At 39.2% G+C, this 18,685-nt stretch overlaps 1 protein-coding gene across 1 annotated transcript; it reads right to left on the bottom strand.

Moving 5' to 3' along the window:
• Nucleotides 1–3,656: 3,656 nt before the first annotated feature.
• Nucleotides 3,657–16,962, bottom strand: LOC107144002 (glutathione S-transferase A1). Its single transcript, XM_015487859.2, has 7 exons — nucleotides 16,670–16,962; nucleotides 12,496–12,604; nucleotides 10,178–10,229; nucleotides 9,190–9,322; nucleotides 7,158–7,299; nucleotides 5,181–5,312; nucleotides 3,657–4,058 (listed from the first exon to the last, which is right to left on the bottom strand). The coding sequence occupies exons 2-7, from the start codon at nucleotides 12,580–12,582 to the stop codon at nucleotides 3,936–3,938; spliced, it is 669 nt and encodes a 222-aa protein (XP_015343345.1). The 5' UTR covers nucleotides 12,583–12,604; nucleotides 16,670–16,962; the 3' UTR covers nucleotides 3,657–3,935.
• Nucleotides 16,963–18,685: the final 1,723 nt, after the last annotated feature.

Genomic DNA, 18,685 nt, shown 5'->3' with positions numbered 1-18,685 from the left:
GAAGGACTGTTGAGAAAATGTTAAATGAGATAATGGACATAAAATTCCTAAAAGTGTTTCAATAAATGGGAATTTCCTCCTGTCTGAAGGTCTGAGCATGGGTGAGAAGTTACACATGTTGGGTAACACATGAGTCTTCCCTCTTCCATATATCTCTCTGTCCAACTTTCTATCTATAAAGCCATTTGTAATCTAGCTCTGATAGGAATGAGATATGTATTTGGACTTTTCTCCAATAGGCCAAATAAGGACTCCATTATTATTATTATTATTATTTTATTATTATTGTTATTTTAATCTCCTGTGCAGAGAGGTCAATGATATTCACTAATCAGTCAAACTTTTATAGAAAATTATCAGTGAAGGTGCAGGGAGGCCTGGCACATCACAAACACAGCTTGGCTTGGTACCAGGACTGCACCAGATTTCTGGTTCCCAATGCTTATACTGTGCTCTCAATGGGCCTTCATCCTCAGTCAAGATCTCCATTGCTGCTGACCCCTACTTGAGGTGCTCTTAACCTTTCCTGCTCGGGTCCTGTTGCATGGTTTCCATCCTTGTGTTGGGAGACCCACTGTTTCTCTCTCTAGTTAGTCTTAACTCTAGGGATGGTCTCCTTGAACGCTCAATGAAAGTGATCACTTGTCTCCATTGTTCCTTAACTGGTAACAGACTTTTTGCTGGTCCTTTTACAATTCCTTATTTATGATTTATGTTTTCTTTTTTAAAAAAGAGTTTCGTTAAGCTTCCTAACACTCATTGAGTAGTTTCCACCTGTCAACCAATAATGAAGGCTGATAGGGACACTAGCCTAATTTGGTGACCTAAAGGGGGCTTAAAACTAATCATTACCACAGGTTGGTGGACACCTGGCATAGTAAAATGTACCCTGCAGTGATTTCCCTTTATGGGTTCCTAGGATTTCCAACCAAGAGTCATGATTGGAAATCCTAACCAAGCTAGTCAGAGCCTGAGGAAGGCTGCCAGGATAAGAGAACCAAGGACCCTTCCCCTTCTGCCCAGGTGAGTCCTACCTGCTAAGATAGCCTCTCAATTTTCAGGTGCAGTGGATACTATACCCCTCAAATGTCTAATCACTTCCCCTTCAAATTAGGATTTCATCTTATCTTTGAGAAAATCTCACTCTCAGTATCAACTTACAATGTGATTTTGACAGCTCCAAAATCTGGATACAGAAAAGAGGATCTCACTGAAACTGTTGGTCTCTTATAACTTTCTCCACCAATAGTAACACTTATTCCAGTGCACTGATGACTCTTATATTCTAATTTACAATGATGTTATACATTCTATCTGAGTGATTTTAGAGGCTTTTTTAAAAATTGCACATGTGCTCCAGTGATTATCTAGTTTTCTGAGTTTTAGTGCCTGAGAAGTCCAGTGAGTCTTGACCAAGGTTGATTTTGGCCTCTATCCTAGATGGCATGCAGCAATGTCCAGAGACAGTTTGGGTTATCAGCATTTGAGGATCAGGAAGTTACAGCATCAATTGAGTAGAGGTTTAGTCTGAGTCTAAATATACTGCAATAAACAGACCCCCAAGAATTACCCGATCCATAAGGGTAGTTGTGCCAAAGCCAAGAATCCCTGCTTTAGTCACTTTCTAGGTTTGTCATAAATGATTAAATACCAGAGAGAAAATGTGACTTGTCACCTACCTAATGAGTGGCAAAGAATGAACTAGAATTTACCTCTCCTGACATTCAGGTTACTTCATTCTTATTAAAATAAATACTAAATTTGAATACATACTTATATGCGTATTTGTGTCTTCAATAAATTGTGATGGCTCAGAGAGCAGAGAGTTGCCATGGCATTTTAGCAAGCATTTTCACATGGTTGTATTACAGTATCACTTTGAATGCTTCAATAGGGGTGCAAGATATTTATAGAAATGTTTGAGTGCTGGGCACAAATCACGAACCACTCAAGCAGGAACAAACTTTATTTCCAAACTTCACCAGCACACTCGCCGGGAAACTCTCCCGAACGCCACCCCACGCGGCTCCTCCAGGAACACACCACACACCAACTGGAACTCCCCCCACCGGAACTTCACCAACCAACGTGAACTCTCCAGGAATCAACCGGAACTCAACGGGAACTCCGCGAGAACTCAAAAGTACTGGCAAAATGCTAGGTGCCATCCCAACTCGGCTGTGGCTCTCAACAGAGTGCACAGGTGTCTATAGTTTCTCTCTTTGATCTTTCTTCATGTAAAGGAGTGCTACAGAGGCATTAAATAATAGAACTGTGACATGGCATCAGCCAGTCTAGATTATCAGAAACAATTTTCTACAGATCAAACAGAACTAATAAAGAAGTGAGCCTGCCCTACTGAGGGTACATAGGACCGAGGAAGAGAAACTTGGAAAGAACAGGCGTATGTTGAACTTGGCAAAGGGCAGAGATTAACAAATACTCCTTAACCTGAGACTACAAGAGTTCACAAGGAGATAATTACGGTGCTTAATTTTGTGAAGTCAAAAATCCAGGTTATTCTTCTGTATAAATCCAAATGTTCTTACAGATTTTGATTCACCTGCAAGTTCTAGAACTATTGTGTGCCATATCGTGTAGTGGTTGGATTGTGTCTGGTAGGACTGGACGGCTTCTTTCTCAAAAGGAGGTAGAGGTTTGAGAAGTAATTGAATTCCTGGAACTACGCAGATGAATGTCACTTTCATTGGTCCATTAGGGATTTCAAGTCTGTGATCTTGACAAATTCCAATCCACAGCAATGTTGTCACTACTCCTACAGAGAGAGCAACTTTAGCATGAACTCCTCAGCTCCCTCTGGCACTGGTCATGTGCTCAGAATGTCTCTGTGCAAGGCATTGGGAACTGCCCTTTTGAAGAAACTTCCTGTGGGATGACCATGAATTAGATGAAGGTCTATGACAGATGAAAAACCTCTATTAACCCAGCAGGTAAGGACGTCTGCATACAGCAATCAGATGGCCTGCTGGAAAACTTTTCATATCACATGGCCGAGTCAAATAGAGTACACCCAGTTAAAAGTGAATTTGGGACAAATAACTAACTAAAAACTAAACTTTTTTTTTAATTAGAAATAAAACAGCTCTCCAAGACAAGAAGAAAATTTTGTTATGTGATTACCCCAAATGATAACCATTTTCCTATTCATACTTGAGAATTTCAAATGTATATTTCTAAACCGGACTCTTTAATAAAGTGTCTGACAGATGTTATAGAACAATTCTTGGAAAAGTAAAACAATCCACAAAATCTCTATTTTTTTTTTTGGTTTCCAAATTGTTTTGAGTTGTACTTTTTCTTGTTTTTTTTTTTTGTTTAATTTTTATTTAATTTTTATTTGTTTTAATTAGTTATACATGATAATAGAATGTGTTTATGCACTTTGATATGTCATACATAGATGGGATATGATTTCTTATTTTTCTGAGTGTACACGTTGTAGAATCACAGTGGTCATACAGTCACATAAACACATAAAGTAATAATGAATGTTTCATTCTACTATCCTTCCTATCCCCATGTCCCCTTCTCTCCCCTGCTTCACTGCCCTCTACCTAATCTAAGGTAACTCTCTTCTTCTCTAGTACCCCCCCCATTGTGAATTAGCATCTGCATATTACAGAAAACATTCAGCCTTTGTGTTTTTTTATATTTTTATTTTTTATTAGGATTTTAATTCCAAGAAAGAGACATGTTAAAAGAATATTAGAAATCTGATTTCATATTAGATCCTGATGAAGGGAATAAGTTTAAATTAAGTCTTCTCCAAGGAGTTTTATTATTTGATTATCATACATAATTTGAAAACATCATTATATTCTTAATAGAAGCCAAGATCAACATTTAGGTGAAGCACTTCATTATTGCAAAACTTTAGAAATTTGGTATGCTGGTCTTGGTCAATGCCAGCTTTCTTAAAATTTGAAAATCTTCCTCGCTTCTTCTAACTTTTTCTCATCAGTGGGAGGCTTCCTCTGGCTGCCAGGCTGCAGGAATTTCTTCACACTGGGGAGGTTACTGATTCTGGTTTTCAGGGCCTGCAACACAAAAATCATAGTCTTAGGGAGGGGTCCAAAGTCTAAACCAACTATTAGCATAACCCCCGGGGAATCTGCACCTCTTCTAGACAAAAACAAACCAAGTCCCTCCATCAGCAACATTAGAAACAGATATCTAATAATAAAGAAGATTAGAGGGAGGAAACAGCTCAATGGCATATTTTTGAAAGGTATGTTTTAAGACTTTATTCAGTTTACAGTCTCCACTGCCCTCTTAGACCTGAATCCTATAGATTCATTTTTCTTTCTCAAAAAAGAGCAACATGTCATTCAGATATCAACAGAGACAAGTATCCAAAAAAATTAAGACATGGGAAAATTGAGTTGGAAGTGAAGAAAAAATATTAAAGTTTAACCTGGGGCAAGTGTCAACCAATTTTCACACTGAGAGACAAAAGTTAGGATTGTTAAGAAATGGGAAACTAGATGAGGTGGGAAACTGTGGCGTGAGAAACACAGTGTCTAAGAGTCAGAACCAAAGGCAGGAGATCTGTGAAAGACACCTGCTCAGATGGACTCACTATGCAAAGATAAGGGCACACCTGGGATAAAGGAATCCCAGAGGAATCAGGAACAGAGCCCACAAGGAACAGGAGACCAGAGAGAGAGAGACAGAGTGGGACAGGGGGAGAGGGAGGGAGTGAGTGCATTGGGCCCTGGGTTCTCACAATAAAAGGCAAAATATTTTTCTTGAGTAGCATTCACCTCTCAGATTTCCTGAGATATATACCAAAATTCTCTCTTTTTTTTCCCTTTGAGGCACTGGAGATTGAACTCAAGGACACTCTACCACTAAGCTACACCCCCATCCTGTTTTATTTTTATTTTGAGACAGGATCTCCATAAGTTGCACAGGCTGGCCTAGAACTGCCTCAGTCTCCTGAGTAGCTGGGATTACAAGTAGGTACCACCAAACCCAACTAACAAGATGTTTTTCATGCTTCAAATCCAGGGTTTAGAAGTTCACTCTGGAGGCCAAGGGGAGGGGTTGAAAGCCTTGAGAAGGCTGGAGGTTGGAACCTCACCAACTCAAAGGTTCAAATAATGAGATTCATGAAAGGAGATGAAGGGCTGCCTCTCTGAGGACTTGAGGTAGATCACCTTCAGCAGAGGGAAGTTGGCCAGAAGGCTGGAGTCAACCTCTTCCACATAGTAGAGCAGTTCAGTGAGGTGAATGTCAGCCCTGCTCAGCTTGTTGCCAACAAGGTAGTCTTGTCCATGGCTCTTCAATACCTGCAGAATATAAGGAGTGAGATTGTGAATACACGCACAGCTAGCTGGTACCTCGAGTTGTCCCAAACTTCCTCAGCCCAACTCAACCCCTCCTACCTCCTGGACAGGTGTGGAGCTGTAGACCTTTCTTCAGACCCCCTGACTCATGAGAGACAGTGCAAAGTGGGGCTCTGTTCCCTCCTCTGGTAAAGCCCAGAGGACCTTCATTCTCATCCCTACATCCCTGTGTCATTCATACCTCCCAATAGTACCTGCATCTTCTGCATGCACCAAGGGCTGATCATGTTCCTGTCTGCCCCACACCCTACAGAGTGAAGCCCTGAGATCTGAGAGTGTCCTCTCCCCTGCCTGGATCTTCCACACATGCCACGGGCTTAACATGTTTCTATCTGCTCCACACTCTAAAAGGATGCAGCCCTGAAGTTTCAGGATGTGTCTGACCTTCTACTTTCTCTCTCCCATGTCCTATGGTATTGGCTCCACCTTCATGGAAGCACCCTTCCCTCAGGGAAAGACAATCTTAGGGTTTGTGTTTTTCCTCTTGTCTGCTCTCATCATTTTTTTGTTATCTCTCTGGGATCTGAAGTAAACCTGGGTGAACTTGAATTCATTACCTCCTTTGCAAAATCAGCTGTAACTCCTAACATACACTATGGTAAAATCTACATGAGGAATTCCCTAGGGGTGAACTGTACTGATATCTGCAAATTCCTTTGTAATGCATGAAAAATAATACGTTTAACTGATGGAGAGGGTTGTAGGGAGATGGACACATATGATGAAGTCAACATCATAGGATGTTAATTCTGCTATCTAGGTGGAACTATGCATTCATTAGACACTTATTTCAACTTTTCTGGATGTATGAAATTGGCATAATAAAATGTATCAGAAATATGGTATTTACTTAAACATTCTATCAATGTGAAAATCATAGAGTATAAAAAGGAAACACATTTGCCATCACCACTTAAATATGAACCACTGTTAAATGTTTTGGTAAATGCCCTCCAGAGTGTGTGTGTGTGTGTGTGTGTGTGTGTGTGTGTGAGAGAGAGAGAGAGAGAGAGAGAGAGAGAGAGAGAGAGAGAGAATGCTAGTTCTACAATTTATTTGTTTGATAACTATATCATTTGTAATCATTTTTTGTTCTTAACTGTTACTAAGCATCAGTTACAATAGTTTTGTCCTTGAAATGTCCTCAATTTACCTTCAGAGGGAAATCTTAATCCAGCTAGGCACTATGTAATGATGGACCTTCATTTCCTTACTTTGCATGGCTTTCCCCTCAAGTCTGAAAGCCAGGTCCCCAAATCCTATAAAATCATTTTTTATACCATCTCTTCATCTGTCTCCTCCTGTCCATCTTCTGTCACTATCCTTGTTTAGAGACTTCTCATCCATCCTTGAAACTCTCCCAAATTCCTCTGATGAGCCAGTGTCATGTCTCCCTATTCACACGGGGTGCCAGAGTATTCTGCAATGCATCGTTTTCACCAGGTTGCTCTGGAATTAAAGCCCCAGGTGTTCTGCAGCATCTAGTCAACCTCTACTGTGGTTCAGAGTCTTCTACAGCCCAATTGCTGCGACCATGACATTCCATCAAATATTGAATTCTAGATTGGGGCCTAATAAATTAAACTTTTGCTGAAAAAATGATAACTTTGGTATAACTACACAAGGCATCTTCACAGTCCATTTTTCATAAAATGCCTTGCAAGTCAGGGTATTGTTCTGGTGTTCAAGAAGCCTCTCTGGAAGTGAAAATCAATGTCTATAAATGCCCAGTTCTGTTTTTCTCTTGTCCACTGAACCCAGTGCCCCAAACTGATCAGCCTCACTTACTTTTTCAAAGACAGGGAGGTAACGATTTTTTGTTCTGTCTTTGATCAAGGCTATCTTGGCATCTTTTTGATCGGCAGGACATAGTGGCAGAAGCATGATCATTTCATTCAAATCTGCCGTACCCTCTGTGTACATATCAATCCTGAAAGACAAAAACATCCAACAGTCAATGTTTCTTGCTTGAGATGTTAATGTTTAAAAACTTCAGATTGTAGAGCTTCAGACTGTTGCCAAATAATTCCCGTCCTGTGGGTGCTTTTTATGTGCTAGTCATTATGTTATGATTTTACTATGTGTCAACATTTATTTCTTAGAACAATCTATTGGGGTACCTATATATCTAAATTTTTTGTTCTAGTGGCTTGACCAGGGTCACTAATCAGAGACAACATAGTGGAATCCTACATTTAACTGCAGATAATACACATAGGGTTTACTTTCTCTGTTGTGGTTTGTTCTATGAAAAAATGGCTAATGTCCCACCTTTGAGTAAGTCAAGGGGGCTCTGGCTCAGCTTCTCAAATACACTCCTGTTCCTCTCTCAAATACACTCCTGTTCCTCTCTCATCCTATTACATAGCCCAAGCTCATTTTCCTGTTCAGGGTTAGAAGTTCTCCCATTTATTTCTCATGAAACACTTTTCCACAATTTTCTCCACATGCTGTTTCCCCACCCTGGGCCTCTTTCCATTCCCCAGGACTCCACCTAAAATATCCCTTTATTTGGTGCAATATTTTATTCAGTTACAACTAATGCATACCTTAGGAGACCTTTATTTCTGCTATTTCAAACTGGACTTTCTACAATTCTTTTGAAGTAACAGCTTTTTTGTCATAATCACACACTATAATTGTTGCCCCTTTAAAGCATAGTGTTCAGCAGGTTTTAGTACATTCATAGAATTCTGGAAACATTAACATTCTCTAATTGCAGAACATTTCAATCACTCCAACTCCCCCTCCTCCCAATCATGTGCTTTGGTAGTGAGTCCCCTCCCCCACTCTTACAGCCCCAGGCAACTGCCAATCTATTTTCTGCCTCTATGGATATTAATGTGAATATTTTATATAAATGAATCACAGAATATAAGGCCTCTTTTGGGTGTGGTTTCTTTTACATAATGTTTTCAGAGTTTACCCATGTTGTAGATGCAACAGGAATTCATCTCTTCTCATGGTCAAATACTATTCCATTGTATAGCTATAGCACATTTTATTCCTCCATTCATCCTTTGTTAGATATTTAAGATGCTATCATTTTTTTAAAATTTATGAATAATGCTGCCAAGAACATTTCTATATGAATATTAGTAAAAATGTATTTCCATTTCTGATGGATATATACCTCATACTAGAATGGCTGGGTCATTGATAATTCTGTAATTCTTTGGAGGACCCCACAGTTTCATAAACAATTTTGTTTTTAATCAAGCAGCTATATCACAACAGGGAGGAAAATCCCACCCCAGCTTTAATGGTGCAGAATCAGCCTAGCTGCATTAGTGCTTCATGAAACACTTGAGGAAACCCTGTCATCTTAGGTACCAGCCTCTACTCACTTTCCATGGAGCTGACCCATCCATAGCATAAGCTGGTAATTTAGGTTCCTGGTCATCATTATTATAATTTCTGGAAATTAGGAATCAGTCCTTTGGATCCTCCCTCCCCAGGACTCCTCCTTGACACCATCAAACATGATAGTCTTTGTCCTATGCTATTAGTTGGAGTCTAACCTCTAGGACTGAGCACCTAGAATCATGATTCTACTATCCTCATGACTTCATGGCTTATCAGTGTTTAAAACTCTGTCCCTGTGCTGAGTCTGAGAACATCATCCTCTGCTATAATGACACTCATTGAACCTACTCCAAGATTCCTCTTCCCTCATATCCACAGGACTCTGCCATATTGTATTTGCCCAGCCCAGCCTGATGCCAGTCATGATCTGGCTGTCATGGTCCTGTTCACCCAAGAAAGAGCCTAAATCTTTCCCTTGTTATCTCTTGGTGTGAGAACAGAAAATACGCCATACAGGACTCTCTCCTTCATGTCCTTCCCGTAGAGGTTGTGTTTGGTGGCAATGTAGTTGAGAATGGCTCTGGTCTGCACCAGCTTCATCCCATCGATCTCCACCATGGGTACCTGCTGGAACATCAAACTCCCATCTTGTGGAAGGAGAAAAGGAAAAAGAGAATGAAATGTCTGTGGGTCCCATTCATTCATGATGAGAAAATGCTCCTTGAAATGACTGAAGATACAAATGGAAAAAAATATATTGTCTGGTAACTTTTCAAGTAAAATAGCATTTTATTTTTAGCTTCCTATAGTCCTTTTTCCTCACCTATTTTTTTACTTTTTAGCTTATTTTATTTGTCTTTTATTCCCATCTAAATACATACTAAGTGCCTTTGTGTGTGTGTGTGTGTGTGTGTGTGTGTTTAATACATTTTCATGGATATTTTAGGAAGGTTAAGAGGGGCTGTGGCAGGGCTGCCAGCCAGATGTCATTTTAAGTGGGAAGCTTCCAAATTAAGTCTCACGGTGTTCTTGACATTTAAGATAGGTTCTGAGAGTTTTTTATGCTGAGGTTCCTTTCTAGGCTCTTTCAAGTCTTCAGTTTTGCTGGGATATTGTGACAAGTCATAAATTAAAAAACTCAAGGTAATTGCCCCATCTATTTCCCCTCCTGCCATCTAATGCATATCCGTGTGTGTACTTGGATGAGAGGACACAGTAGGATCCTGAGCTGATGACCGCTCATTCTGGTGTAGAAAGGATGAGAAAGCAAGGAGAGGGTACTCACAAGGCCCGGGAATGATTCCTTAGCAATTCTCAGAGAGGTTCAGCCCTTTTTAACCCTGCGAGAGTTGCCAGATCTTTTCAAGGAGTCCCACCCTTACATTTTACCCAGACTCTACCTCTCTACCATCCCTAGCTACCACCCCACATACACCATATCATTGCCTGGTATTTCAACCTTTTGCTGGACACCTTCATCAAGAACATTCAGATGGTCTTACCATTTTTTAACTTATCCAAATCTTCTGGAGATTCTATAAGCTTCTCTTCAAACTGGAAACAGAAAGGGTCAAGAAGTTCTTATTGTTCACTGCATAACCTCATAGCCTTTAAAACTTAATTAGTCCCTGTTCAGTAATTGATATGGAGAGGTTAAAATTTCTTGAGTTTGGCAGTACACACAGAAGAGTCTGATCAGGACCACTTGGAACTTCAGATTAGCTCTACTAAGTAAAGGGCATGATTTTTAAAAAGGGATAGAAATGTAGCCCAATGCTAAAACACCACCAAATCCAATCCCTGGTACCATATAAAAAGAGAGATATGGTACTGAAGATCTATATCTATATCTATATCTGCCTGGAATAGCACTACAGTATTTTGAGGTTTTGTGCACTTGCTTCTTTATGAAATTCAGAAAGGATCAAGCTAAAAAGTCTCAGGCATTTATGAAGGAATTGAGAAAGTAATCCCGTATGAGGGCAAGGGAGCACATTAAAAATTCCTTTCACAGAACGTGACCACACCCTTTAACCATCCTCTTCTGCTCCCACTCACAGAACAAAATCTCTCCCTGAGAGTGTTCACTTCCTTCCCACGAAACCCCTTGTGCAGTTGCTGGGTCCCTCTGATCCGACTAAAAATCGTTTTTCCTAGTGATGCCACTAGGGGGAAGCACTCAACACAGAGCCTTACCAGTTTTTCCTATTCAAAAGTTAGACGGAATGGCCTTTTTACTTTCTTTCTTTTTTTATTTGTTATTTTTAGATATACAGGACAGTAGAGTGTATTTGACATATTATATATACAGAGTACAACTTCCCATTCTTGTGGTTGAACTTGATGTGCAGTTGACACTGGTCATGTATTCATATGTGAACATAGGAAAGTTATGCCTGACTCATTTTACTGTCTTTCCTATCCCTATTCCCCTCCTTTCCCTTCATTCCCCTTTGTCTAATCCAGTGAACTTCTATTCTTCCCTCCTCCCACTTTATTGTGTGTTAGATCCACATATCAGAGAGAACATTGGCCTTTGGTTTGGGGGGACTAGCTTATTTCACATAGCATGATAGTCTAGTTCTATCCATTTACTGGCAAATGCCATAATTTCATTTTTCTTTATGGCTGAGTAATATTACATTGTGTATATATACCACAATTTCTTTATCCATTCATCTGTTGAAGGTCACCTAGGTTGGTTCCATAGCTTAGCCACTGTGAATTGAGCTGCTATAAACATTGATGTGGTTGTATCACTATAGTATGCTTTTTTTAAGTCCTTTGGGTATATATGCTGAGGAGTGGGATAACTGGATCAAATGGTGGTTCCATTCCAGCAATGGCCTTTTAACCAGGTAAAATGCTTGTTCCCACTCTTCATTTAAGTCCCAATTTGTCTGCATCCTCACATATATGCAGGCTGCCTGAAGATAGGAACTCTGTCTGCCTTGTTCACCATGTGTCCTCAGGACCCAGCACAGAACCTGGCATTTCATGGGTGCTCAACAAAATAATTACTAAACAGATGTGTTCCACTGTTAAAGGCCGGTTGTTACTCTCTACTCCCTCCCACCTCTCATCTGTGTTTTTATTTTTAATTTAATTACTTTTAGTTTTACACATTTTACCTTTATATTGTGTGAGTTTTGGTACATATAAAAATACACATAAAACACAAGCATCTTCCTCATATCAGTCACCAGTTCCAGTAATTACCAACTCACGCTGATCTTATTTCCTCCCCGTGTCCATCCTCTCTCTCACTTTGGTCATATGAAATAAGTCTGAGGTATCATGTGATCTCATCCTAAATACTTCAGGGTGTCTCTAAAACTAAGAACTATTTAAAAAAATAACAATATCATACCTAAAATCACACAAAAAACTCACTAAAAATTAACAATTTTAAAATTTCACTTGATACCTATTCAATATTCCAGTTTCTAATTGCTTCTGTCACAAACTATATTTTAAAGTTCATTTAAATGCAAATGAATTTCACACACTGTGATTATTTGATGTCTCTGGTTTCTTTTAAAAATATCTTTTAATACAATCAGAGTACATTATTTACATTATTCTATATAATTAAAATACATTTACAGAATATACTTTAATTGTTCATGTGGCCCTTTGCCAGGAAGATTTTTGTCATTTCCCTTTGGTCAGTCAGTCAATTTCTTTCATAATAACGGGACTTTTTTATTTAAGGCAAACCATTCACAGGTTATCTAGTATGGAACTCTCCTAGCTTAGAAAAGTATGTTGATATAGTCAATTTTAGATCCAACATAAGGTAACCTAACTTAGAACCTACCTCCACTCCAGCTGCTGCCAAGAGCCACCGAATGCACTCCATTCTGCCCCGGCTATCGAAGTAATGAAGCACAGGCTTCCCCGCCATATTACCAGTCTCTCTTGTTTCACTAAATATGAATGAATGAATGAGTACACAGAAGAAAGAGGTATTTTAATTTATGGCTAATAATCCAACAATACAAAAAAATTCTGCCTTCTACATGGAAGGATTGCTGGAGTCCCAGGAAGATCTTCCTTGGTCCACTCCTGAAATTGTACCAAGCCACTCTCATATTGCTATTTGCCCTCATTTTGAGGATATGAACAGAGCAGGTTGGATCCTACACCTGAAGGACCTGACAGCCCGGAAGGAGGCCTCAAAAACCACAGGACACAGGACATAGTGTCTGGCAGGAAGAAGGGGACAGGAGCAAAGTTACTCTCCAGCTCTTTGGCTCCTGTGCTGCATTTATTCAAAAGCATTAAAATGAGGTTCAGCTTCCCTGACTGCAGCCCAAACCTAAATTCTCCTCACAGGAAAAGGTGCTTATTTCTTTTTTATACTGAAATTCCGTTTTTCCACTACTGAACTTTATTTTACAATCCAAGAAAAGAGTATTTATATCATGGGGAACACATTTTGTATCTACCATGTAACAGGCAATTTCTCATTTTTATCTTCATTTAGTCCTCATAAAATTATTTGATATAGATTTTTTATTATTCTAAGTTTGCAAAAGAAGATATTTATATCTATACAGGTTACTGATATGGTAAACCTGGCATTCAAATACACTTTTATGCCAGGTACACTGGCCCATAACTGTTATCCCAGTGACCTGAGAGGCTAAGGCAAGAGGATGGCAAGTTTGAGGCCAGCCTCAGCAACTTAGTGAGAGTCTGTCTCAAAATAAAAAAGGGCTAAGGATGTGGCTCAGTGGTAAAGTGCATCTGGGTTCAATTGCCAAAACCCTAATACCAAAAAAAAAAAAAAGTGTGTGTGTGTGTGTATATATATATACTTTTATTCGTCAAGTACACTTTTATTGGTCCCCCAAACCTTGGAACTTCTCTAGATCAGCATTTTGCAAACTTTGGATCATGACTTCTTTGTGGGTTGTAAAATCAATACCATGGTTTTTCAGATAGTGTTTTAAAGTTTCATCATCATAGAAAATATCAAGGTGTGAGCCATATATGGCAACCGTCAGTGTTTTATGGTGAAACCTTGATTTTGTTTCCAATTATCTTATGAGGTTGTATATGTAACTGTGCTCTGTGTTGGTGTAAATGTAAGAGAGAAACTTGGCTGGGACTAGCCAAAGAAATCTGTTGCCTATCCCCAGCTTTTCTGCACTGCAGACATTTTAGGCTGGATAATTCTTTGTTGCAGGAAACTATCCTGTACATTGGAGTTTATTTACTAAGCAGCATCCAAAAGCATAGTTCTGTACTTCCCTCCACCGTCCAATCATGACAACCCAAAACATCTCTAGGCTTTGCCAAATCTCCTTTAGGTCTGCAAAATCACCCCTGGCTGAGAATCACTGCTGTTTCCCAAGCTGCTTGGGAGAACAGCTCAGAGAAGGGAGCCAGAAAGAGCAGGTCCCACAGTGGCCAGGCAAGTTCAGCAATGGGGTGAGGCAAGTTTCATCAGGACTGTGAATACAAAAGCCCAGAGTTCATTAAAAAGCAAAGGTTCAATTGCCTTGGTTAGTGGGAGACAATTTCAAATCTATTTTTAATTGCTAAACCTTTGGTCAGAAAACACTTTAAAATGTGTTTTGCAAGATTTTGTGGTTGTTCAGTTTTTAGCACATATATATTTATCTCTACGCAGTAGTTATTTTTTTTAAATATATTTTTCAAAACTTTATTTTATTTGTTAATTTTGTATGAGGTTCTGAGGATCAAACCCAGTGCCTCACCCATGTTAGGCAAGTGCTCTACCACTGAGCTATTATGTGTGAAATTTGATTTTTTCTGTATGTCAAAATCATTTAAATGTGCCAGGGGAAATTTAGTGTAATCTTTTTCTTTCCTTCTTTCTTTTCTTTTTTTATTGCCTTCTTTCTGCTTTCCATGTAAATATATTGCTCTTCTTTAAAAGTTTCGTTCAAACTTTCTAACATTCATAGAACAGTTTCCACATATCAAGCATGTGAAGCAGTGATAATGGTTGGAAGGAGCAAGATACTAGTCTGCTTTGGTCCCTGCCCCCATCTAGTCAGGACCACAGGCTTGAAGACACCTGACGCAGCAGAATGCACCCTGCAAAATGTGTGGCTGTCCTTTATGGATTCCTGAGAATTTGACCTAAGACTCATCACTCAAGCAAGCCCGAGCCAGGTTAGAAGGATGCCAGGCTGAGATGAAGAGTCTGCCCTTTCTGCCTAGGTTAGTACCATCCAGCCGAAGCAGCTTTCTAACTCCCTGTGTGTCTGCCTTCCTACCCTTAGATTAGGGTTGTTCCTCATGGGTATATAAGAAAGCTGCTGGTATCAATACTAGAGTGAGTCCCCTTCATTACATTTTAATCTCTTCTCCCACAGAAGATTCTGGGTATTTGGGGTTGGTTTTTTTTTCCTCCATGAATTCTGGTTTGCCCTGCACAGGCCCTAACACGCATGTGGCCTTTCACAAGGTCTGAGATTCTGAGGCTTTCTTATATAAAAAAAATCATTTTATTCTTTTTATGTTGACAACTATTTGGGGGCACTAGTGACTGTCACTTGTTACTTAGTGACTGTATGTGCCTCATGAAAACCAATTATACCTTCACAGATAGATCAAGCTCTCCCTTTAAGAATTCCCAAGTTGTAGACTTGGATGGGATCTGAGACGTCAGTTAGCCCTTCCTCCAAACTGGTAATGAATACTTTAAACTCTAGAAATAGTGTGTGATTTTCCACTTAGCTAGTTAAGATAAAGTCTGGATTTTAACCTAGTTCTGATATTCAGAGTAGTTTCCTTCTGCTATAGCTTATTTTTGAATTTTCCCAGCCTGCAAAGGTTACTATTTTCTTCCTTCCAAGAACACACACTAAATTGCGAGCCCATGAAGCAGAGAAGTTGTCAGTCTTTTAGCACTGTACGTTGTGCCATGTTTGGTCCCAAATCTGTAGCTGTTATTCTGCTTTATAGCATTTCCTTTAGAGGAATCATTATTTAAGAATACACTTAGTATAGAGCAAAAATATAATAAGCTAGGATTATTGTAATAAAATAACCAATTCTGGTTATAAAAACTGCCATTCTGACATTTAAACAGAATAATTAAAGCAATGGAAGTTTCCTACCTAGTAGAAACAAAGAGGTTAAGTTCTTTGGTAGCATAGCCCAGGGGCATATTTAACTTGGCAAATAAAAGGTATTTCCAAATTCTCTTTTGGACTGGGAACATGACAGTTCAAAAGTTGGGCGTTGTTCTTTAGTTCTAAGAAATAAAGCCAGGTCCACTTGCCTTACTGCCCCCTAAAGTCTGATACATTTAGATTCATTTGTGATTTTGAGAATTTAAGCTCTGCCCACCCTTTGGTTTCAGTAGCATTGAAGGAGAGGAAGAGGAGGAGAAAGGACGAAGACAAAGAGAAGGAGAGGAAGAAGGAAGAGGAGAGGGAGCAGGTGATGGTGATGCAGGAAGAAGAACTTGCTACTTGGTGCCCAATTACAATGCAATATATGAACAACAAACACGTGAAGTCAGTTAGGAGAGTGCCATTCAGATTCTGATTGGCAGTCACTGGTTACTGGTTTCCAAACTGGATATTCTACTTCAAGAGCCATACAACCACCTAGATATATTTTCTTTTCATTGTTCAAGTGATGCTCCCATCATAATTGTGTATCAAGTCCTATATGAGTCACACTAATACATTCTTTAAATGGAGAACACAACTTTAGCGTCAGCTCCTACACACCAGCAGGCACTGAGAAGCAAGCACTTTCAGATCACTGATAATGACACCATTTGCGCTTTTCTCCTAGCATCAAATTCTCTGTCTTTTTCTTCTGAATTCTTGGATATTATTTTTCCTTAAAGAACTAATAGACAACATTTCTTTTCCCCTGAGTATACAAAGAAAGCAATATAAGAACATAAAATGCTCACACAAAGTACCACATTTAAAAATGTTTTCCTAGTGAAGCAGGCACGAGAACATTCACGAAGATTTTAAAAAGGGAGTACCAACCTGATTCAAGTGCAGGCTGCCTGGCTGCTGCGCTTCTCTAGGCCAGCTCTGAGTGGGTGTGTTAGCAGCTTTAATATGCTAACAACCCTTGCCCTCTGAACAGGGGTGGGGTCCAGTGGGGAACAGCCACTCCCCTGGCTTTCATGTTTCCAGAATTTTATGCTAGATTAGAAAGAAAATGGCAGATTTTGTCCTTTAGAATTATCAGTGTATGTGTTAACAAAGGATTTTAAGTCTGTCCTAGAAGGCCATGGTCACTGGACATCTGTTTTCTTAAGACACTACTTTCAAAAGATTTCATTAAATAGACTGTAAAGTTTAGGGCAGATTAAAAAAAAAAAAAGAATAAATTCATGGGGGAAGAAAAACCTCAATGTAAGAAAGTGCTATCAGGAAAGGAATTTGATAAGAGTGGGAGGGAGCAATCTACTTTTGTAGAAAGGGCTAAACTGTGGATTCTGTTGCATAATCCATAGGCCCAAGGAATGTGGCCCATGGATTGGCTGCCTGGTTGGGGTCATTAGCAGACCCTTATCTTATTGGCTGCACTCTAGCTCCTCTTACCTGAGCCTTTGCACACACTGTTTACTCTGTTTGGAACACTCCTGTCCCCTGCCCTGGGGTCCTGTGCCCCCTCTATCATATCACTCTTGGACTTGCCACGTTTAATACCTGCTTTCCCCCTGTCAACTGTGAGTTCCTGGGGGCATGACTGCCAATCATGGCTGACCAAAGTGCCCAGCACATAGAGGGAGCTTAATGAATATTCATAACTTCCCTTTTATAATAGAAATTCACTAACATGTTTAAATGCAGCAAGAACATTATGATAGGCTTAGATGTACCCTTCACTTTGCTTCAATGATTTTCGACAAAATTTGAAAAGAATTTCAGATTTCATTTCATTCTATTTCATCAACAAATCATTTAAGGTGTATCTTTTAATTTTTTGAAATTATTTCGATTATGGAAAAAAATTATAAAACTGGTATAGAGTTCCAAGATACCATTTACCTCGTGGGTCCTCTAATATAAACATCTTACAATACCATAGTACAATGATCAAAATCAGGAATTCAACAATAGGTAATGCTATTTATTAAACTGCAGACTTGCTTGGATTCCATCACTTTTTCAATTGGGATTTTTTTTCTAGACAAGGATGTCATCTGATACCCCACACTATATTTAGTTGTCATGTCTACTTAGCCACCTCTATCTGTGACAGGCTATCCTTCTCCTTTATCATCTTAGCATTTTTAAAGAGAAATGGTCAATTACTTTGTGGACTGTGCCTAAGTTTGCATCTGCCTGATGTTTTCTTGGCTGAGAATACATTTTACGCAAAATATGATGGAAGTTACTCTATTACCTTCTCAGTGCTTGGTTTCTAGATATCATTTTCCAGACATAACCTGTCTCATACTTGTCAGTGTTTACCTTGATCTCTTGATTAAAGGCATGTCTTCCAGGGTTGACCCATTGTAGTTACAAGCTATCCCTTCGGAATGAATAAATATCTTATGGAGAGACTTTGTTACTAGGTAAATATTCTGCTTCTGAATAAGCTTTTATCTACTGGCTACATAGCATTCATTATAGATCTTGTCTACAGCAAATATTACCAGAGTGTTTATCAGTGATTTTTTTTTCTTTTCTTTTTTTTGGTGGTCCTGGGGACTGAACCCAGGGCCTTGTGTGTGCAAGGCAAGCACTCTACCAACTGAGCTATATCCACAGCCCTCTAAACAGTGATTTTTATTTCCTTCATTTATTTTATAATTAATAACTGGGATTGTTCTGTAAAGTAAAGCTATCCCTTCTCCTTTGCTCAGTTATTTATATAACCAAGTAAATATATTATTTGGATATATGTATAACCAACATATATGGTGTTGCTCAAATCATTCCAGCTTTGGCCTTTAGAGCTCCTTCATCTTGGCTCTGGGTCTTTTATGACAAGCTTTCCCTTTTTGTGAGCTTCTCCAGCGACTTTTTGTAGCAAAAAATGTTCCA

The sequence above is a fragment of the Marmota marmota genome, unplaced genomic scaffold, assembly GCF_001458135.2.
Source record: "Marmota marmota marmota unplaced genomic scaffold, marMar, whole genome shotgun sequence".
Classification (NCBI taxonomy): Eukaryota; Metazoa; Chordata; class Mammalia; order Rodentia; family Sciuridae; genus Marmota; species Marmota marmota.
The sequence above is the reverse complement of the archived record's forward strand: the minus strand, read 5'-3'. Positions and strand labels throughout refer to the sequence as shown.

What these genes read in the sequence shown, in the direction of transcription:
- LOC107144002 (XM_015487859.2), bottom strand. Translation starts at nt 12,582, where the DNA reads ATGGCGGGGAAGCCTGTGCTTCATTACTTCGATAGCCGGGGCAGAATG. An exon ending in TGGCAGCAGCTGGAGTGGAG is followed by an intron (nt 10,230 to 12,495) that starts GTAGGTTCTAAG and finishes TTCTGTTTCCAG; the next exon opens with TTTGAAGAGAAGCTTATAGA. An exon ending in TTTGGATAAGTTAAAAAATG is followed by an intron (nt 9,323 to 10,177) that starts GTAAGACCATCT and finishes TCCTTCCACAAG; the next exon opens with ATGGGAGTTTGATGTTCCAG.